Here is a 23,597-nt window from a genome sequence, read left to right on the forward strand (position 1 = left end):
GGTGTCTGTAGAGGATCGCCTTAAACAGTTGCAGGAGGCGCACCGAGATTTTGGGCCTGCATCGCAGCACTTTCTTTCCAGTAAGTTCTTTGAATTAACAGATGCACGTGAGAGACGATGGCTCTCTCAAACGCTGACTGCTCTTTACTCCAGGTTTTTGTATGGTTTGTGGAACACGAAGTTCCTCTTCCGTGTTATTATCTACCTCCCTGGTTTTGTAGGAGTGTGTCCTCTTTGTAACTTCACTGACATTCTCACTGGCATGCTTCCTTTGGGGATCACTATAATATCTTATTATAGCGATATATAATATTATAATATAATATAACCATAACCATTGAGTTATGGTTTCAACCAGGTTGCTTGATTCTTTGTCCTCCATTTGCTGCAAAGTCTGACCTGTGGCTGTTCCAGAATCTTTGTGTTCATAACCACATCTTTTCATCCCCCTGCTGCCTCTTTCCCCAATTTCCTTTTGCTTCTGCACTTGCCAGGATATCAGAAAGGAAGAGCTGCATGCCTGGTTGGTTTTGTTTGGTTTTAGTTTTTTTTTTACATTTTTTATTAAAGCCTTCATTCTTACATTCCTGGAATGAACTTCAAATAAAGGGGTGGGGAAAGCAAACCTGCATCACTTCCTCTTGAGACCCATCCTTGCAGATACTTTTGCTCCTATGTTTTCATTTGACTTATTCATTACAGATAGATTGGTTGTGATATCAAGATCCATGCTGATTTTCTGAAATTCTAGCCTATCTGCCATGATCAGAGCTAATGATACAAGGTGTTAACCCAGTCAGCTCTCTGGTTTTCAACTGAGGGCTTCAATAACAAAGAAAAAATTATTACAGGAGTTGAGAAGTGAACACAAAAAGTGGGACAGAGCTGCTCACTTGCTACATGTCACTGTCTAGATAAACAGCTAATATAATTTGAAACAATAAATATATCTTTTTTTTTTCTTGAGTTATGCAACAACCATGTTCTTATTTTAAATTGACAACTATTTTTTCAGTAAACATCATGGTAAACAAGATGCAGTGCATTTAAAATATTACAGCTGTTATGCAAAATAATGATTCTTGGAGCCACTTTGTACTTTTTTTTTTAATTGGCAGAACAAACAAACAAATCTAAAAGCATAGAATTTTTTGTTTTATTCTTTTTAAACCCCATTAGAAGTATTGCATAGTGTTGCCACAATGGTTTTGTAGCCCTTCCAATCACAAACTTGTAACCTTAACCGTGGAGAGTACAGGTCAATTTGTATGTAATAATTTGCTAAAAAGAATATAGAAAGAGCGGTATGTTTGGCACAGTTGAAAGATGCCAGATAAAGCATCTGGGAGAGTAGTAAGTCTAGACTGTGTAATTAAAACAGATTAGGAAGCAACATCGAGAAAATGCAGTGTCCCCTCCTCTGGCTGGTTTGAGAAGTTCCTGACTTCACTCCTGTGTGGCTGTTAAGGCTGGTCACCTCTCCTCACCTGGACCAGTGTGAATGTTCAGGTGACTGATCTGGAAACAAAAGAGACCAAAAAAAGACAAAGAAAAACCAAAAAAAGCAGATCAGTGAAAAAGCCCACAAGTAAAACAGGGAAGCCTGCCAGGCAAACTTGGCTGGTTTTGTTTGCCTTGACCTGGATAATTTCCTTGGTTTCGCTTACAGCATGCCACAGAAATAAATGCATTCTCAAGACTGAATTGTGAACTGGCTTTGTTGCTGGATAAAACATTCATAGTTTTGTGTCCAAAAAGACTATGGACTATGCAGTGCTTTATCAGCATGCCTCAGCTTTGCTTAGGGCATCTGCTCCAGGCTTAAGGTGACATTCAGTTTATGTTACATACAAAAGTCAAGAAGGGAAAATTTCCAGAATGCATTTTGCTAGATACTGCTAAGAGCTATAGCCAAGTATCAGAGTCCTGCAAAACCAAATAGTTATCCAAATGCAGTTATCCACTTAAATTATTTGTTAGAAACAATCAATCTCCTTCCCGACACAAACTACAGCAAAAATTTCTTAAATAAAAATAAATCTGGTTTTAAAGCTTGAACTAGATAGAGTTACAGAGCTTAATATCTGCAACTTTTTATAAAGTCTGTTAAATGAAAGCCAGGGACAGTACCTTCAAAAAGAAAGTAATAAGAAAATCATTAAATCTGGAAAAATGAAGGGTTTATCCTGACAGGTTGAAATAGTGCGTATTCCAAATCAAATTTTTCAAACCTTTTTAACAGCAATAAATGACTTCTAACTGTGAGGAACAAGTAGAGCGGTAGTCTGAATAAAGTAACCTCAAACTCCTAAAACTAAGATTATGATAGGTGTGTCTCGTGCAAGTCTTTATCTCAAAGTTGCACTTCTGAATTAGAGGTGAGGTTTCTATCTGTGCTCATTTGACAGCAGATATTCTAAATTTACCTGACCTACCTGTTACTCTTCCTCCAAATCCTAACAAGAGACCATAGCTTTCTGTCACACCATTTTCAGCTGACTAGCTCCCAGTTGTCATTTAATCAGTAATTTGTGCTAGCAAAGCACCCATTTCTACCTGTTCGTCAGATTCATACAATCATAGAATAGCCCAGGTTGGAAAATATCAAAATATCATCTGGTCCAACCTTTGATGGGAAAGTAAGCCTAGATGAGATTAACTAGCACCCTGATTCCAGCCCCCTTCATCCAGTGATTTTACCTCTGGAGTGGCTAGTAATGTTTCTCTACTAAACAGACACAGTGCAGCGTTTAACACTGCTGTTGGAGTTCTTGGAACACCAGTTACGGGATTCACCCAGCCCATCGCTAGGAAAGTGCTTCAGAATATTTTTGCAGACTACCAAACCATATGACATTGGCCCTTCCTAAAATGTCCTGCAGGAGGAGGCTGAGGTGAAGTACTATTAGTTGGCCACTGATCCCTCTCTTTGCTGAGCTATTTTCCCCTCCCATCAGTGTTAGGTAGAAATTTGATTGCTCTATTTTTCAGTGCTTTTGAAATCGAAAATAAGCTGCTTGCAAGTTAGTGACTAATCAGTAAATTTTACACATCCCTAATATTGATAAAGATGAAGAATCCTTATAATTTGTTATTCTGTGCAAAAAAAAAATTGGTTTGCTTTGTCCTATCTTTAGAAACAATAACTTGTTTTTTCTGTAATTCAATTACTTCCTAAGGCCCAAGGTCCACTCCTCTCTGTTGTTCCTTATATGCTTTCTTAGAATAATCCATAAACATCCACTGAGTGCTGACTCCTCGTGTTCCCTAACAAATAGCCTGGTCTTCAAGCAGACTGCTCTCAGAGCAGCTCTGAGTGGTGTCCAGCTTCACTAATATCTCCAGGCCTGCTCGTGAGTGGCAGAATCAATAACTACCCTGTTCAGTTTTTGTCGAGAAACTGATTTTTAAAAAAAGGATGGGAATTTCATTTTGCAGAGTTTCGTGCAGCAGAGAAGCTGCAATGTTTTTGGAAAGGTTGTTCCCAAATAAATAGAGTATGACTTGATGTGTAATAATTAACAGTCTAATTTATTATGTGATTTAGCCCACATCTCTTTCAGTGCAGAACAGCAATAGTCTGTTTTAGCACAGAAGTTGTACCTAAGCGAACTGTGGCCAGATTTTTCTTCTTAAGCAGCTGAAATAATTAGTGTAGTAGTACCAGAGCCACCATAGGTGCCAGATTGCAATACTAAAGAATGAAACTCTAGAGCTGATAGCCACCTCACCTATCTGGTTGATTTTTAATTTTTTTTTTGTTTTTTTTTTGTTTTTATTTTCCCAGAGTTATGAATGCTTAAGGATTGTTTTTTAGTTAACTATCTCTATTTGAGCAGTTAGCCTTTATTATGTTTGTTTTTTCTTTACTAGGTAACTACTTACCTCTTTATTGCAAATGTTATTCTGTTCTTTAAATAGCAATATGGAATTTTTCTCTATTTTTTCAAATGAATAATATGGTTAACTTGATTCCTGTAGTTTCCCAAATATTCTTCCCAGTTAATCTGTCTTCCAGCATGTGAATGTTGCTTAAATTAGAAGCCATGACATTTTTTTTTGGTCCAGGAAGAGGTCATAGCCATTAAACTGCTCAGAGAGCAGCCAGCTTGGAGCAGGGCAAGACCTGGTCCCCTCTGCAGCAGCACCAGCCTGTGGGGTTTACATGGCTTCTAAGTCTTTGCTGCAGCCCAAGAGGTCTTAGGGGAAGAGAAGAGAGTTACTTTCAAATGAATTTTTTTCTGAAGAGGGATGAGCTCTAAAGTGGGCCATGCTTGCAGAAAATTACATTAATTGAGAGTTTAATTACTTGAGATCCAGTGTGGATCAAAGCTGTGTTAGCACCTAGGAGTAGGCACTCTGTCTTGGAAGTGGTGTACAGTATAAATTCATCCCACAGTGATCAGTTATTCCTACGTATTCTTTCAATCTCTGCTTCTACAGTGAATCTAGTAAAGTGAGTATCTTCTGTGATAAAACCCTAATTAACCAGGCGCTAGTCTGCTAATTTGTGGTAGGACAAGTATGTGTACCTGTGGTTCTTCAGTAAATAGCTGCTTCTAAGTTGTGCACCAGCAGTCCTCTTGGTCTGAACACTTTTGAGCACTGAGCACTTTTATCTCCTGGGATCATTAGATAAGCAGAGTTGTAGTGTCATGTATGCCTTTTGCAGCTCAGCGTGCAGGCAGCTTCCTGATGTTATGGATGGTATCTGTTGATTTATCAGACTTGACAAAATCTGTAAAGATTATCGCTGTTCAGCAAGGACTGCAAAGGCAGTTCTTAATGCCTTTTTTGTTGGTCATATAGTGTTAATATTAATTTGAGTTGCAAATAGGAGGTAAGGCTCATAATTAATAAAAATAAGGTTGATACATCTCCTATTTGTTCTGCTGCCGAGCATTAATTATAGTAGTGGAAGCATTTATTTTCAAAGCTTAAACTGATAATAATTCTATGGAGGTAGGAAAACCAGTGTCTCCATTTTCTCTGGATGAATAGCTTGCTTGCTTTTTATTCTTTCTTGCTTTATTATCCTTCTTTGAAGAAGAATCACCACATTTGTTTTATTTCCAGCTTGGCATCAAATAGATGCCTAGAAATCATATTGATAGATTGCTGTCATTTTCTCCAGCTGATTTTGTAATTACTGAAGGTTGTCTGGAAAATTGTAGTTGTTCCCATTTAATTTATTCTGCTTGTTTTAATTGTAAAATAAACAAAATAGTTGTGTGGTTTTTTGTTTGGTTCTTTTTTTTTTTTTCTTTACAGATGTTTTTTAATACTTACCTTCTTTTTATTTCCTCAGCCTCAGTACAGTTTCCCTGGCAGAGATCCGTTTCACATAACAAGGTGCCCTACTATATCAAGTAAGTTTGCCTTGATTCTTTTTTCCTTAAGCATAACAGAGGGTCTTATCACCATCACCTGTCAGAAAAACATAGGTACTAAGTAGTAACTGGAGATGTTATCAAGAGTTTCTCTACATAGTGTTACACTCCATATACAACATATTTTCATGTTTATTGCTTTGCATACTGTATAATTTAGAAATACATAAAAAGCCAAACCCTGAATAGGGTATCAGTATAGAAGTATCAATGACAAACCCTGACCAAAAGCTCCGCTCAGATAGGAAATAGCAGAGACGCTCCACTGTACTACAGTATCAGAATTCAAACTAGGCTTGTTCTTATGTGTGGGGCTCATCCACAGTATAAACTGTAGAGTAAAGGGAAAAAAGCTGAATACATAATCAATTAAAAAATGGAAATTTTCTAACCTATAGCAGAACAGTGGTGACTAATAGCTATAGAACCCATCCATCATTTTGTGCAAAATTCCTCTGAAAATAGGCACGTGTTGATTGTCCTCTCATTTTCTGAGAAGTTTTTAGACTTCTTGATATTAATGTAAACATTGTTAAAAATTATACAAATACCTTGGTTACTAAGGAGAATGGTTGAGATATTTATTTTGAAAATAATAATAAATACTTAGTGTGGAGGTATGGAGATTTTTATGTGTCCCACTCAAAGCAATCCTTAACTTGTGTTTTCTCATTCCATCAGCATTTATTTATGTAGTGTTTGCCAGTACTATAAAGGTGAAGGATTGCAGCTTTGAGAGAAGAATAGCTTTTCACCAGAGATAAATGAAATATTAAGAAGGTACAGTGTATAGTAAGACAGACCCAGAGTAGTTCAGTTTTGGCTGAAGGAAATCTGTGTTAAAATTTTATCAATTTGATGTTGGGAAAAAAGTAGGTTTTTTTAAGTCTATAGGGTGACTATGAATTAGACCTACAGATAATTCATTCTAAAAAAAAATCACTGCAGACTTTGTACAATTGCATATTGCTCTGTCATAAATCTGAGGGCCACATTTTGTGTTTCAAAGAATTTATGTGTGCTTGAGAGCTTTGAGAAGCAGGTAATGGTAAATCTGTGTTGATAGAACCTGTTGTCATCATTCTTGAGGTGATGGTTGTTTTTAAACTGTAATATGAAGATTAATTTTTTCAAAGGGTCTGGGTAGGTAACTAGAAAAAGGAAAAACCTACCATGAAGATTCTTGAATTCTCTATAAAAGCATTTGTGCATCTGCTGAAAAGTTTTGCAGGAGGCAAGAGGAGACTGTGAGAGGCTGGAGAAGAGGGCAGCCACTCAGCCCTGAGTGGAAGAGGGGAGGGCAGAGGCTGGATGTGGAGCACGCTGACTGCTCGGACTCAGGCAGCAGTGCAATTAAAATGATCACACCTACAGCTGTAATTCAAAGAAAATGTTGAAGTATCAAACTACAGAGAGCAAGATGAAAACTACCCTAAACCAGTTTTTTTTTTCTTGGGCGTGTCCTTAGTGGACGTTGAAAGATGGCAAGTCATGTGCCTGTTCTACCTGGTCAGAGCTGGCAACTGAAGTTGAGAGTGTTTACCAGGTGTGAGTTGGCCTGTGGATGATGGGTCTTGGGAGCTCCTGGGTACCTTCGGAGTTGGAGGACAGAGACAGGATGAATAGTTCTACCACCACAACGGATGGCATAGACCAAGATTAAAGCTTCTGGTTTGTGCCGAGCAAAGCCAAGAATTTTATCTTTAGTATTTCATTCATAATACATTTTTTGACTGTCTGGTTTCCAGTGTGTGCGCTTCTGCAAGGGGCAATACTGCAAGCACACAACTTGGAGGCAAAGTATCCACTGATAGCATGGGCTTGCTCTGATAGTAGTGTGTTGGCTGCTCTGGAGCTGGATTGGGGAATGAAGCCAGTTGGGGCTGAGAAACGAGCCCCAGTATCTCGCAGAAATAGTTTTAATGGTCTTGCACCAGAAGTTTGATAAAGGGGCAGAAGTGTAGAGCAAGTTCTCTGAGGGTTGAGGTCTTTACAGAAGTAGAGACCACTGGTTTATTTTGAAGATGGCTTTAATGAAGTCAACAGAATTATCTACTGTATCTCAAAGAAGACTTTTCCAGTAATTTTTCCCTACTTTCAACATAATACATGCTACTGAAGCAATGTCTTGATTCTTGTGTCTTGAAAGAGAAGAATGATGTTACATGTAACCAGTAGGATTTACTTATTTTAAAAAGCTTGATGACGAATACTGAGTTTCAGTAGCTCCACAGTCTGACAAGCAGACTGACCTTGGCACTTCTCTTCGTTTCTTATTGTTTACTGATCTCAACTTCAGTGTTGGCAGCAGGAGCTAGATAAAATACAAAGAAAATAAAGCAAAAAGCTGATTCTGAACTTCATTTACTTTGGTATGATTAGGCTGGTGAGTAATCTTAGCTTTAAATATTCTTTTAAATCTTTGTCTGTTCCTGTTCATCTAATTTTGGATGTAGTTTAAAGAAGAGAGGAAAATGATGCTGACACAAAAACTTATTTGATTGGAGTGATTAAATGAGCTTTTGTAATAGAACTGAAGAGAACAGTCAACAGGATTTAATGGTGGTTGTTTATATATAAAGAAATTCTGGGAAAGAGGCAAACATTAAGTTAATGTTCTTGCTTTTTTGTTTAATTGTACTAACCTTTTTGAACGATGTGCCTTTATAAAATACAACATGAGTAAAAGGAATGATGAGTTTTAATAACTCTATCAATTAAGAGCAATTAAATTTACTGTTTTGTACAGCAAGACTTCTGTGTTCAGAGGGAAAGTTTAAGGTATCAGTTGTTCATTTTATGGGATAAGGAAGAAAAAGAGCAGAAGGAGAATAGAATTATGATTCAATGACTGGTGGTTGAAAAATGAGAATTTTAAAAAACTAATTTAGAAAGGGAAATAAATGCTAATTGAAATGAGACTACTTTAATTCTGAATAAGAACATTCACTCTTCTTAGACAACCATAAATTCATACCTTTACTTCATTTTGGTTGCTTTTTGTGAGTGCCCTTGAATGAAAAATGTAAAATGACATAGCTGTAGATTATGATGTAGTTGTACCTCTGTTAAGATGAGAGTTTAAAAAAAAATAAAATATTGCACTCTTCACAGTTTTATTGCACATGGAGAATGGAGTTTTAAAAAAAATTAGGGAACTGCAGGTGAGAAGGCAGGAGGGAGCATTTTAGGTGGCAATGAATCTGTAACGAGAATGTCAAAATGATGCAAGACGTCTGTATTTTCCGATGAGCAGCATCTATTCTGTGTGTTTCCTGATGCCAGAGATAACTTGCACTTAGATTCACAGAGAGGAGTGTCTCAAAGAAAGAGGTCTTTCGTGTGCCAGCACACTATGGTGGCTTCGGAGTGCTATTTGTTCTCCCCACCTTCTTCACTAACAGTTGCCATGTCTGCCCTCTCTGGGGTTGTGAAGGAAGCACGGGAAAGATTAAAAAGCCAGTGCACAAACTCCTCTGCCCCGTAAGTTCAGAGACAGTCTGTATTTGGAACACTTTGGAAAGGAGTGGCTATTGTGCTTGGTTGGAAGAAGGATTTATAATTCATTGAGCCCAGCTTTATCAAGGTATGTGCACCCTGGGCTAGGGCAGATGTTATTGAACTGAACCTTAGTCACATGATTTAGCCTGGCTCTTTTCTCCTCTTGAATTGTCTTAATATGTAAACCAAATTTGCCAAATGACTTTGCGTCTGATATAATTTTATTTGGTTCTTTTTGCCTCCTGTTTAATTTTTTTCTTAATGGCAATTGACAGAAGTTTTTGTATTTCTGTAGTCTGAGTCTTCTCTGTCACAGTAGAATTCAATGAATGAAACCTGAATCTATAAAATCTCAATGCAGTTAAAAAAAAAAGCAAGCTTAGTCTTTCATACTTCATAAAAAAGAATGGAATTAGTAGAGGGGGATGAAGTGCAGCAGGCACTTTATTTACTAATGCACTTTTGGTAATGAAAGTGTAAAGTTTGGACAAAAGGTTTGGCAAATTTGCCATTACATACATATTTCATAGGTTGGTTTGGAAAGGTTTGACATTTAAAAAGGAGAGTTTTCTGCTGCTGTTTGTTTATAACTGAATCACATGAATAAGACATGCTTGGCCTCTCTAAAAGAAAATGGAAAAAAGAAAGCTTATATTACATATCACTTCAATAAAAATTTCCTAGGGAAAACAGAAGAATAAAACAAACACTATGTATGATGGTTAAACATTTTTGAGGAATATAAAGTGAACTGAAAGGAATGTGCAGAAAACATAATTACCCTGGCATTTCTCACTGTTGTTCTTTTAACAAATGGAACTAGGAAACTTAACTTTTTTTCTTATTCGAGTTATATCCATAATCCCATTCTTAGAAGTATTAGGAAATATTTCCCTTAGAAGGGAAAATAAAATAAAATTTGCAGAAAGAGGTAATACAGGTTTCAGTTTTTGAGAGTTTCTTCAATTACTGGTCTTCATTTTCTATTAAAGAAATACAGTAGTACATTTTGTCTGGAGAGATTTCAAAATGTCTGCATAAAATTGCCCCGCCAACCTCTACATTACCCTTGCAATGCATTATGCCAACAGTATTTTAAGGGACTTAAAAAAAAGGAACATATATGATGTCTAGATAAAACATCATGATATTTATAAAGTGTTATTATGCTATTTGAAATTTGACTAGGGCAGCAGAGTTCTGTGTACTGTTGACTAATTAGTGATCAGTAAAGATCCTGATTTCAGTTAATATTTTGTGCAAATGCCTGCCGTAACAGAAAGTTGCTTAACGTAATGCTGAGTACTGAGTACTGAGTACTGTTTCAGTGTACACTCTGATAATCAACACAGACATAGACCTTGTTGATGCTAAGGCATGATAAAAAAACCCCACAAACTGGTCTCTAGTTTTCTTTCTTGTAGACAAAAGCTAAAAAATAATTATTTTTTTTTTCACAACTCCATGGGCAGCTTCAAACACCTGGAAATGAACAACTTACTCCATTCATTTCAACAGGACTGTTCTCTTATTTCTAGAGATGGCAAGTTAAATGACATGCTGACTGTTTCTCAGCTCTTTATTTACAACCAGCAAGTGTTTTTAACAAGGATTATCTTTGCCAATTATAATTAGAAAGCTGCCAGCAAACACAACGGATAAGAAACAGATTGTAAGGGTTAATGTCTGTCATTTAAGTTTTAGAGCTCTTCATTAATATGTAGGTTTTTCTAAATTTGGAATATTTTATGGTTATAATGTTTACTTTTAGTTAGAGAAATGTACACAAATGCATTTAGGCTTTTTAAATTACACCATTTTGTCATGCAATCTATTAATGGACGCCTGTTTCATTTCCATTGCTTATATTGTGTCAGTAGGTTTTGGCAGAAGACGCTCTTATTCTGAATAACACAGTCTTTTGATACTAACCAAAAAAAAAAAATATTGATGCATTCTTATATGACTCACTCAGTGAAATGCTATTAATTCTTCCCTGACTGATCCATGTGGGAAGATGTAACGTGGCCATGCCACTTGTCTTGTTGTCCTGTAGACCAGCTCCCTTCTGTCGTGGCAGAAATCCATTCTTATGCCGCCCACTATGCAGAATGAAATCTTATAACTTCAGCTCCTGCAGACCTTGAAAAGTTCTTTTTTTATCCATTGCCATCCACGTGCAAGAAGAATAATGAGCTTAACTGCTGGTCCCCTTCACTCTAGGAGAGTACTTGCGAGAGAAGGTGCTCTTTGGCATGTGTGTCACTGTGGCCTGGGACAGAACTGCCACAGTAGTTGTAACAGAGAGGGACAACTCTAGATTTGTCTGCTTTTGGTGCAATTCTTGGTTTAAGTCTTTTCAGAAGTTCAGTGAGATGACTAAAAATTATTATCTTACGTATTTTCACAACTTACCATGTAAATTTTTTTTTCTGTCTAACTTCTGCATCATTCCAAAATTAGATTCCATTAGCTTCTCTGCAGGGTTAGTTTTCCATCATTGAGGGGTTACAGATTGTTTTCTTTAGAAAAATACAGAAAATGGCATTTCTTCACATTCTTAGTTGCTAGCAGGACTGAATTTTCTGAAGATTTCCTGTTGTGTCTATGTGGTGAAAACAATCCATCCAGTTCTACCTAATTGCCTCCTGGGGCTTAACAGAAGTTATGGCCTCTAGGGGAATAGATTTGGAGTTCTCTTTGTTGTATAGTGAAATCATTTTGCCTGGAAATCTTCAAGAAAATAGCTGGAGCACTTCTGTGAGTGGATTGCATACTGCTGTAGTTGCTTACCTTGTTTTAGCAACTCCGGTAATTAGCAATTTAGTAAGTTCTGGTCCTTTGCTCTAAGGATGGCATCTTTCACGTATACATGTAAAAGACATGCACAGAAAGTGTGTAATCTTTTGTTTATCAATTTCCTTGTTCTTGTGGGTCTGATGTCTCGGATGTTATTTGTGTTTCCTGAGCAAGGTATCAGAGAAGCAGGGAAACACAAGTCTGCTTTTACTCACTGGGCAGTAACTGACAGCAGTTGTCACCACTGCAGTGCATATTTTAGAATAAGTTGCTACATCATGAACTTGCATGAAAAGGAGCTGTGAGATCGGGGTCAGAAAGGTCTCCCCCCAATTTCATCAAGTCTGTCTCACCTGTGACAGATAGCCAGCCCTGTAAAGCTTCTGAGCGCATTTCTCAGTGCTGGATCTGCTTGGGTTAGTCTTGCATCAATAACACAAAAGTTACTGTAGCTACAGCAGAGAAAGATGGATCTTACTTCAAAGAGCTGCTTTACAAACCAAATCACCAGAAAGCACTTTGTCTTGCACGCCTCCTGTTTGGAGCGCCTAATAAAATGACTCCTTTCTCTGACAGTTTTATTTGTAGCACAGGAAGGTTATCTGCGCACCCATTTTTTTTCTTCCTGCGAAAATCAATTTGTGTGCACATAAAAGTCCCCGCATGTTATGAAATTATTATAAAATGAAACTTTTCATCAAGAAATGTCTCTGTTGAGACTGATTCCTCCTCTCTCCCCCAGTTTTTTATAGCTCTTTATAAATTTACAGTTATTTTTTTAGTTTTTTCCTCGACTCTGTCCGGTGTAGTCTGGCTTTGGTGTCTTCTGTCTCAAAAGTGAAGCCTACCCACAGAATATACTTGGGGGCGGTGTGGCAGTGGAGTTGCTGCCTCTTTGACCTGAGCAGACTGTTGAGTTGGTGATTCACTCTCTAAGCCCATTCCTCTTCCTGGCTGGATCCGTGGATGTGAGCACTCAGCCATGATGGGAGGTTTCTTGCGAGGTGTTCTGGGATGAGTCTGGCACAATTGCATTCACCTTGTCTAGTCATTTGGCAGCTGTCAGGTAGTACTGACTTTTGGGAAATTATGGACAAACTGGCACAAAGGGATTCTCTCTCGTTTTTTTTTTCCCATTCCACCAGATGATGTTCATGAGGCCTCCTTTCTCACAGGACCCTGGTGGCAGGTACCTGCCACGCATGGCAGACTAAAGAACTGAGTGTTTTAAAAAGTTTTAAAATCTTGTTAGTCTATACACAGCCTTGCACAAATGTATTTCAAATGAAAATAGAAACATAGAAATATTTTCTGGTCATTATGTTATTAGGTATTCATTTCATGTTCTGTGCTTTTCTGTGAAGAGAAAATGTAGTCATTCAGGTATGTGCTCCATTAAATGGAGAAACAAGATGGTAATGCAGGATACAGAGATCTTGGATATCTGCTTCACTTCTTTTCTACTTCATGTCAAACACCCACAAAATGGGAAAAAAGCCATCATTTTTGCATGGCATGTTTTCACAATTAAAGCCGAATTTAGTCTTTCAGATAAAACTACTGAAGCTATATACTTAAAGCATACAATTTCAATAATGAAAATGTTTGTTTTTAAATCTTGGAAGCCTAATTTAAGGAAAAAATGTGATTGGTAATATCAGCTCTTATTCATTGCATATGGATTTATAAATTACTTAGAAGCTGGACTTTAAATTGCAATTAGATCTGCCCACATCCTAATTAAGCATTACAGAAGCATACTAGAGTATATGAGTATATTTCTGGAGGCGGGGAAGGGGGAGAAGCAAGGATTTATCCAAGAATTAACTCTTTTTTTCTTCTTTTATTTTTAAATAAAAAAAGAGTAAAGGCCTCTGGCCTCTTAGCAGAAAAGAAGAATTTCAAATCAACGTCTGCTATCGATCCATTGTTGTTTGTGTAGGGAGACATTTACTGTTAATAAACCTTTGCACTTCTGCAGTGCTTCCCAGGTGAGATCCTTGCAGCACCCCATAAGTAAGAAATGGATTTCTTCATTGAAACATATTTTTTAATGCCAAAAAATAACGAACTGAGAAACAAAGGCTGCAATTCAGAAAAGTTCTTGCCATCATGGCTAATTTTTACATGATAGTTTGTAAGCAGTAAAGAGGATTTGTCTCAGGTAAATTGCATGTTGCTTACATGCAGTGCTTGCACTAATATTCCAGCATTTAAAATAGCATGAAATGTTTTTTTATATATACGTATATTTAAAGTTTTTGCCATGGTACTGGCACCTATCTTTACTTTTAACATAAAAGTTTGAAGGTGGTTTGACGGTGTTTTAGTGAAGAATCTTCTCAGAAAATCCTAATAGATCCCTTTAACTTATGATGTTGACAGTAAAATCACAGGTCTTGGGGGGTTTTCTGTTGGGTTTTTTTTGCTTGTTGGAGGGGGTGAAGGGGGTAGGGTGGCATTTCTTGGTCAGGGGGAGTTGAGGTAAAGCAATTTCCTTAAAACAAGCTTTATTAAACTGATCACATTGGATCCATTTCTGTGAGCAGTTACAATGGTTTTTGTCGACAGAAATCAATTCTAAATGGTCAACATGATAATGATGCCATCCTGCTTAACATGATAGTGCAGATATTTAGTAGCTTGATGACTGGTTTTGCTTATTAAATAAGTTGGACTTATTAAATAAGTTGATTGGTCTGAATCATTATATTGTGGGGTTTTTTTCCTACTTACTGAAGCTGTATATGTTCTTCTTTGTAATACATCAGGGGTTTTGAGAATGCTGGACAGTCTTGTAGTCATTCAGGTATGTGCTCCATTAAATGGAGAAACAAGATGGTAATGCAGGATACAGAGATCTTGGATATCTGCTTCACTTCTTTTCTACTTCATGTCAAACACCCACAAAATGGGAAAAAAGCCATCATTTTTGCATGGCATGTTTTCACAATTAAAGCCGAATTTAGTCTTTCAGATAAAACTACTGAAGCTATATACTTAAAGCATACAATTTCAATAATGAAAATGTTTGTTTTTAAATCTTGGAAGCCTAATTTAAGGAAAAAATGTGATTGGTAATATCAGCTCTTATTCATTGCATATGGATTTATAAATTACTTAGAAGCTGGACTTTAAATTGCAATTAGATCTGCCCACATCCTAATTAAGCATTACAGAAGCATACTAGAGTATATGAGTATATTTCTGGAGGCGGGGAAGGGGGAGAAGCAAGGATTTATCCAAGAATTAACTCTTTTTTTCTTCTTTTATTTTTAAATAAAAAAAGAGTAAAGGCCTCTGGCCTCTTAGCAGAAAAGAAGAATTTCAAATCAACGTCTGCTATCGATCCATTGTTGTTTGTGTAGGGAGACATTTACTGTTAATAAACCTTTGCACTTCTGCAGTGCTTCCCAGGTGAGATCCTTGCAGCACCCCATAAGTAAGAAATGGATTTCTTCATTGAAACATATTTTTTAATGCCAAAAAATAACGAACTGAGAAACAAAGGCTGCAATTCAGAAAAGTTCTTGCCATCATGGCTAATTTTTACATGATAGTTTGTAAGCAGTAAAGAGGATTTGTCTCAGGTAAATTGCATGTTGCTTACATGCAGTGCTTGCACTAATATTCCAGCATTTAAAATAGCATGAAATGTTTTTTTATATATACGTATATTTAAAGTTTTTGCCATGGTACTGGCACCTATCTTTACTTTTAACATAAAAGTTTGAAGGTGGTTTGACGGTGTTTTAGTGAAGAATCTTCTCAGAAAATCCTAATAGATCCCTTTAACTTATGATGTTGACAGTAAAATCACAGGTCTTGGGGGGGTTTCTGTTGGGTTTTTTTTGCTTGTTGGAGGGGGTGAAGGGGGTAGGGTGGCATTTCTTGGTCAGGGGGAGTTGAGGTAAAGCAATTTCCTTAAAACAAGCTTTATTAAACTGATCACATTGGATCCATTTCTGTGAGCAGTTACAATGGTTTTTGTCGACAGAAATCAATTCTAAATGGTCAACATGATAATGATGCCATCCTGCTTAACATGATAGTGCAGATATTTAGTAGCTTGATGACTGGTTTTGCTTATTAAATAAGTTGGACTTATTAAATAAGTTGATTGGTCTGAATCATTATATTGTGGGGTTTTTTTCCTACTTACTGAAGCTGTATATGTTCTTCTTTGTAATACATCAGGGGTTTTGAGAATGCTGGACAGTCAGTTGCCTTTACCTTGGCACAGTACCAAACCCAGATACATCCTTTTTTGTTGTCTTTACCTTGGCACAGCACCAAACCCAGATACATCCTTTTTTGTTGTCATTGGCTTCATGATGATTTATTGGCGTGCACCTTCCAGTGAAATAATTGTCAAGCTACTTGTTTTGGGAATGACTTTTCTGGACAAGGATAAACATAGTGCTGTTTTAAAAGTGTCTTTCTAGAAACTGCAAAACCACTGATTTAGATACTGGCGTGCCTTAACTTTGGAGTTCAGCATATCAGAGCCTTGACCACCTCGTTCAGAATTTGAAACATGAACATAATTAATGTGATATTATTATCAAACTGAAACCAAATAATGTTTTAGTTCAGGAAAAATGTATTCAGATGTAAAAATGTGCTTCCATGTTCTGAATTGGGGAGGGTTTACTGTGGTACTTCAGTACCTCAGCACGTACTTTGTTTGGAGCCTGCCTCGCCTTTGTGGTATCTGTCTTGTCTCTGTAGCTCTTTGGAGCAGAATCTTCTGTCCCATTTTGTTTCATCACTTAGGATAAAAGGGATCATTCTTGGTTGGTTTGTCAATTAGGGGCAGGGTGGAAATCTATGATAATAAATTATTGTGCACCCACTGAGGTACAGCCATTTATACCCACTGAGGATACAGGCTGCTAAATTTAAGGGTAAAGTGCCATTTAAAGTCATTATTTACAACTAGTGTAATTTCATTTTCATTATTAACTTTCAGAAGGAATGCTATTATCTTTTTAACACAACTTCTCTAGTTAATTTTCTTACAAATCTAATTCAAATGTAAATACTTTGTGAGACAAGAATGCACAATCATTCCAACAATGTTCAGAAATACAGGTAAGATGTAGCTTGTAGAAGGGAGTTGGAAATTTCAGTAAACCTGACATAATACATTTTGACCTCTGTGGCTGCATACCTGAAACTTTGGTGACTAGAAACAGGAGTGCTAAGCGGTGCGTTAAGTGATGCTGCCTGATGAATTGCTGTTATGTGAGCTCTAGTGTGAAACACACCCCCTAAATGCAGATCCCTGTTGATCAGGTGTGTGACGTGATCAGGCTTTCCATATAATACGTTACAGGTAAAGTTTGAGATTGCTGTATGTGTTTTGATACATGTGTTCAGATATGCAAGACAACCGAAATAAAACCTCAATGTTTTTTATTTTTAAAATGTTTATACAAATATTTTTATTGTGCTACAGCAGGAGGAAGTTTTCAATTTTTATCTTATTACTGTACTTCTTAGTTTCAGAATCGGAGTTCAACTGATATAGTCACTCACAATCAGAAGTAAATACTGTTAAATATGGGTGGCCTGTTGTCTAACTTTGTGATTAAAAAATCAAGAAGCTGAGTGGCACAAATCATGTATTTTATTTTAAGAGCTGAGGGATTTCTTGCTGCTTAAACACAGAAAATCAGAGTATCTTTGTGGTTTTGTCCTTTGCATTGTATGTATATGTGTGTTGCCTGAAACTTTGATTATCTCATTCCTTTGTAGTCATGAGACACAGACAACCTGTTGGGATCATCCTAAAATGACTGAACTCTTCCAGTCCTTAGGTGAGTTCATTTCTTAAAATAAACCATTATGTGATGTTCATTCCACGAGTAAAAGCCTGCATTTGCCTGCTGACTACATCTGAGTTGCCATGTAACAGAGCGCTGAGACACAATTTGCAAGAAACCTACTACCTTGATTCACGTCATGTTTATTGCCTTTCAGCAATTTTAATTCTGAACAATATGCTCTGAGTCTATGCTTTAATGCAGTATCTTTTTTATTTCTTTTAAATCCGCAAGGGGATGTCCACTGATGCAGGCTTCCTTGTATGTTTAAAGCAGGATACCAGTCTGCAGGGAACTAATTTTTTGTAATAAATCAGAGCGGCTACGCTATCAATAAAGGCGAGACTGTATTATGATATAACTAATTCAGTGTGCCCTGCTAACATCTATATTTACTATGAAATCTCCCTTTCTAAGGAGCAAAAGGGTAAAATACTCTTAACTGAGGAAAAATGCTACTGTACCCATCCGTTTCTACCATACAGCTTATGGCTATCTGACTGTCCCTTTCAAAGCACTATTTACAAATTTATGACATATAAATTATGGCTTAAAAAGCCATTATTTCTGTTACTGTGACCATTGCTTCCTTCTGTTTCTTGTATGTTGTCTGATGGAGTTGTAAATTACTTGAGGAACATATTGTATTTGAATACTTGCCTGGAAACTACTTAACACCGCATAATATGTGTGTAAAACTCTATTATATGTATATATATTACATGTGCCAAGATAGTGTCTCTGAAGGCCCTGGACTGTCAGAGTCAGGAGTCTTTCCCTGCAGGTGGATTGGACTGACATCCCAGCTTCCCAGTTTCGTTTGTTCTGTTATATCCTATTAACTCTTGCAGAGAAGAGAAAGGATATCAGACTTTTTCCAAAGTATAAAAATTTATGCATAAAGAAAACTTATGGACTCTCTTTTTAGGGCTGCTCACGTTTCTGTTTCTGCTCTTTCAGCTGACTTGAACAACGTCCGCTTCTCAGCCTACCGTACGGCCATCAAAATCCGAAGACTGCAGAAAGCACTGTGCTGTGAGTTTGGCCTTTGAGACAAATTGTTTCTCAGCAGTACTTGGGAAAGGGAGGGTCAGCTTCAGTCTAATGACATTAATGTTTAACAAGGGAACAGAAACATCCTTGACAGATTGTCAATCAACAAAATGGCAGGAAGAATTCCCAGTAGTAGGTGTCATTATTGCAAAGAAATAAAGTCAATTAATGAAAAAAAGTGGTGCAGCAGGTAAGTTGAAACGGTATTCCTGCTTAGAATACTTTGAGAAGTGACAGGAAAATAAGTATTGAACCTCTTGACTATTGCATACTGTTTCTGATACAAACTAGTGTGAAATGATGTGAGCTACAATCCTGACCTTTGACATAAACTCAGATATCATATGATATTTTTAGACTTCTATTACATTTTTTTGGTAAGTGTTTACTGCTGCTAGATAACTTTGAAAATATTTCTCCCTCACAGAGAGACTATCTTGCTGTGTGAATTCCATTTAAAGAGGAGTTCACGCTGCCCGAAGTGTGAGGGGAAAGGGGTGTGAGGGTGGTAGTTGGTATTGCTGTACATTTTAATCACAAAAAGCTACTCTGACAAAACTAGCTATTATTAATAGCAATATTAGTATGTGTATATATATTGGAAGTATGAGTAACAATCTTAAAGTTAGACAGGAAATAAACATGCATATCATATGGATATTGGTTGTTCTGCCCAGACCTGTCCCAGACATTTGTCCTTGTCTAATAATTCAGTCACAGTCCACTCTGAAGAGTGATTTCACATAGATTTCATCAGCAGGAAAGCATAGGTGTCTACTGAGTAGGATCAACTGTCTAAACTGCTTAATTTCCAAGGTTCATGTCTGTATCTCCAATGTAATCTTCTATATTTGCTAGTTTTTGAAGAAAGCATTTGACATTATATCATAATTATGGTTTAATTCAATGGCAAGTGGCACGACTACCATGTTCAAAGTTGAGCAGCTTCAGAACCAATGTATCAGGAGGTCTTATCCTGGTCTCCAGACTCAGGACTTCTCTGATTCACACAGCAAGTATCACACTGGGGTTCTAGGCTCTCACCAGAGTGTCCTCTGCAAAACAAACTCAAGAGTACCCTTTGGAGTCACTGGTGGTTCTGCATTGCTCCTGAGAATCAGGGCAGTAAAAAGTATATATAGTGTTTTCTTGGGGGAGCTGAACTAGCTTGTAACTTCTCAATGTTTGTTTTTGATAAATGGGATTAAACTAATAGTTTGATGTAACACAGAAATGGTTTATGTTGTGGAGAGGGAAGATAACTGAAAGGACAGGAAGCTTAGAAGGATTTATGAGAAGGCAGAGAAGAGAGGATGTATGGAAGAAAACTAGCAGAAATGGAGCTGAAGATTAAGGTGTACAAAAAGATAGGAGTGCAAAAAATTCTGTTGTTAAGATGATGAGAATATGGATTTTAAAAATTATTAGGACAAAGAAAATACATAAAGCCACAGATACAGCAGAAAGAAAACAGGGTGAAGTAGAGAAAAAAATAGAAGCTGGAAAATTTCGGAAGGAGATGTGAGTTGTGTGTGAGGGTCCCAGATTTTAGACCTTTTGGAAGGTTTTGGCAACAGCTGGTATAAAAATGTTACACAACATTACTAAATTTTCTTGTTTAAACACAGGAGTCCTTGCTGTGGAAGGACTTTTCAGCCCTGAAGGGTGCACAGTTCTGTAGTTTGAGTAGGAACATGAGAAGGACAAAGCCATCCTAAAGTTGCAAGCAAGGAAGGAGTTGCGCAAAGAGGGGTCCCTTCCTGCCTTCCAGGCAGTTAGTTTTCTTTCCAGCTGAGAAGACAGCAGCCTAATCTTGGCAGTAGCTTCTTGGCTGGACGTCAGATATGTATTACACCACATGCAGCTGTGCCTGAGGTGGTAGTTAGCTACTCCAGAAAGCTGGAGTGCATGTATGCAACAGCACAGGCTCTTGGAAGTACCTCTAGCCACTACTTCGTATGCTGTGCTGACATCTCACAGAATTTCCAATCAAGTTCGAGATCTTGGGTTCAAGGTCTTACGTCTGGGGAAAAAGCAGAACCTGTCCTTTGAAAGATTGTTTGATGCTATTGAAAGAAAAACTGTATTTCTTTGGCACAGCCTAGAGCTTCTCTGTGCAAGAGATATGGTCTCACCCAAGGCTGTAATTTCATCTCCCAGCAAGACTAAAGAGAATTATGAGCTTTCTGCTTATCAGTGTGCAGGTTATAAAGTATGCATCAACATGTATCTGAAAACCAATAGCAAAGCAAGAAACCAGAAAGCAAAGTAAAATTCTCCTTGTGCATCCTGCTCCCCAGGGAGGAGTGAAAAAACAGACTGCACATGATGGATGCTAATCATGCTGCCTGTTTCTGACAGGCATACAGATTGTCTAGTGAACTGTATAGAGCAGACTTCACTTTCATTGCATCTAATAAGCTTTGAGGAGGATCATACTTCCTGCTCTTGCTTTTACTGCAAAATATAGGTGATTTATGTAATAACTGCATTGGTTAGCTCTCCCTATTCACAGATTTCAAAAGTGTCCTCCAATCAAAGTGAATATTGTCTCCAGTTTCAGGGGAGGGAGGTGGAAAGAGGACAGAGGGAAGTAGTAAGAAGGAAGGAGAATATTCCAGTTTAAAGAGTCAGGATCTCTACAGAGCAAATCTGCCTTGTTATTAATCAAACTATTTGCTTGCTCCATCTCTTTCTCATGGGAGGAGACAACAGCAAAAAAATTATATCTTTATTACATGTGCACATTTGACAAAGGAATGGTGTAATTTGTGAGAACACAACATTGAAGATTTTTAAGAAATTCATTACAGATTATGCACAAAGCTAAATGCTACAAGAATTTTCTGTCTATGGACTCATTATGATCTGGTATAATTTGAAGACTGCCTTCAAAGATAGAAGCAATGCTGTTCCTTTTGTCCTTGTTTGCTGCAGATTATTTCTTGCCAGGGAGCAGATCAAATTCTTTTCAACTGTGATGGTACTTGGCCTGTTTCTGTCCTGTGAATGGCAGTTGAGATGATAGCCAAAACACAGCATGTGCTAATACCTCCTTCCTGAGGAAGGGGAGAGTGGTTATGCCCTATCAAGAATTCTTTTCTTGACTTTTGGTGGTTTTGTTTTAAGGTAGGGAGTCATCTTCTGTGCCCCTGCCATTCATTCTGTGGTCTGAGTTGCTTTAGTCTTCCACTGAGTTTCCTGTAATTTTCACTGTGGATGGTTTTTAAAGGTGTTTGGGTGCAGAATGCTTCAGGAAGGCTTATGTACTAAGGCAAAGAAAATGTCAGATGACTAAAAAATGAGATCACTGTAAAATGTGACAAATTGCTGTCGCAGTTGCAGCGCGTGTATAACTGCAAAGCCTTTTTTTGGTGAGAACTCAAGGGGCAGAGCTGAAGCGGGATGCACAGTCCCTCTCACACAGTGAGGACTGGTGGCAGGGTACTAGTGCTATACAAGCAGGTTCAGGAGTATGTAATTTGAAAACTGTACCTTGGAAAACTTGCTTATGTCAAACTTCTCTTCTAAGTCTTTGCTCCTAAGTGTCAAAAAAATATGGTTCTGCAAAAGTTTTTCCCTCCTACTCCCCTTACCCCTCTTTAGGGCAAGTAGAGTCGTGTTTCATCTTGTTCTGTTTTTTGGAAGGTAGATTCCTGCAGAGACAAGTATGTGTGTGTGTTACCTACGTGCATTTGTTTTGCAGGAAGCTGGGGAAGGTTGCAGGTCGGAAAGAACGAATTCTTGATTAGCTTCAGATTATGGGAGGCAGATGTACTGAGCACACTTTTCCACTGTAGCAGAAGAAGAACGGGGCCAGAGAGAAGATCCTGTCTTGCAGTTGTACTGGGCAGCCATACAGCACCAGGCCCTGACTATGATATTTTATTCTTGTGCAGCACACTTTAGCTCATTTTCAATGAATGATATGTGCCTCAGATACTGAGGTGTAGTACTGGAAGGGGAAAAGGGAACAAAGCAAATGTGGTCATAATTTCTGTCACTGAGCTCCTCTAGGTGATTTAAAACTTAAGAATGCTAATAGGAATATCAACCGCACAAGGCTGAGGAACGAACATGAAGGCACACCAGACTAAAAGCGGAAGCCATGTAGACTTTCATCAGCCATCCAGTCTTTTGTAGGAGCTGCTGTAATTCACAGGGTCTTTCTAATACAAAAGCTCCATAGCAATACCTGCCTATTTGCTGTGGGGTTACAGCAGCCTCAAATCTGTGATTAGCAGCTGCGTGTCATTACTTGCTGCTGAGTCAGTCCCTCACATCTGCTCGAACCATGCTGAATGACATGGTTTCCATTTGTAGGTTTCCTTTGGGAAAGCTTCCTCTCTGCAGAAGGGAAGGGAATGACCCTTGTGTCCATTTGCTGGTTAACAGCAGGGTTGGTCGTTCAGCACATTGGACCAGATGCAGAATGGTACTGCAAAAATGCACTAAAAGCTGTGTAAAGTAGTCTTCATGCCAGCAATGGCATTAAACATGGGGAGGAACTTCTTTACTGTGAGAGTGGTAGAGCACTGGAACAAGCTGCCCAGAGAGGTGGTGGAGTCTCCTTTGGAAACATTGAAAACCTGCCTGGACGAGTTCCTGTGCAACCTACTATAGGTAGACCCACTCTGGTGGGGGGGTTGGGCTAGATGATCTCCAGAGGTCCCTTCCAGCCCCATATGATTCTAATGACATGTCAGTCTCAGGTTACCTTTTCCCCATCTGCTTAAACATAGTTTAAAACTTTCAGAAATGGATATGTAATGACAAAACAATCCCCCTTTACATCAGCCCAATCCAGGGATGCTGCTAGTGGGTACCACCTAACCACGGCAGGATAACTGCCGGTATCCAATGTTCATTCAGCCAAATGAGTACTGAAGTAAGCAGGGATGGAAGTAATTTCCTCTGGCTGTTCTCCATGAATGGTGTCATCCAAAAGTGTAAGCTTTGCTTAATTTGCATTAGTACAGCAGGAGAGGTTCCTTTTAGTATGAAAATACTGGAAGTACCTCTCCCA

At 37.9% G+C, this 23,597-nt stretch overlaps 1 protein-coding gene across 6 annotated transcripts in view; it reads left to right on the forward strand.

Annotated features, from left to right (window-relative positions):
* The window catches only part of UTRN (utrophin), a 379,666-nt gene that overhangs the window by 305,216 nt on the left and 50,853 nt on the right, over positions 1-23,597 (forward strand). For all 6 annotated transcript variants that reach the window (XM_014950829.1, XM_014950828.1, XM_014950830.1 and 3 more), the window contains 4 exons: positions 2-80; positions 5,309-5,369; positions 17,451-17,512; positions 18,479-18,553. In XM_014950829.1, coding sequence (XP_014806315.1) covers positions 2-80; positions 5,309-5,369; positions 17,451-17,512; positions 18,479-18,553 — 277 coding nt within the window. The remainder of the gene's footprint in view (position 1; positions 81-5,308; positions 5,370-17,450; positions 17,513-18,478; positions 18,554-23,597) is intronic.

Source organism: Calidris pugnax, unplaced genomic scaffold (genome assembly GCF_001431845.1).
Source record: "Calidris pugnax isolate Ruff unplaced genomic scaffold, ASM143184v1 scaffold24, whole genome shotgun sequence".
NCBI lineage: Eukaryota > Metazoa > Chordata > Aves > Charadriiformes > Scolopacidae > Calidris > Calidris pugnax.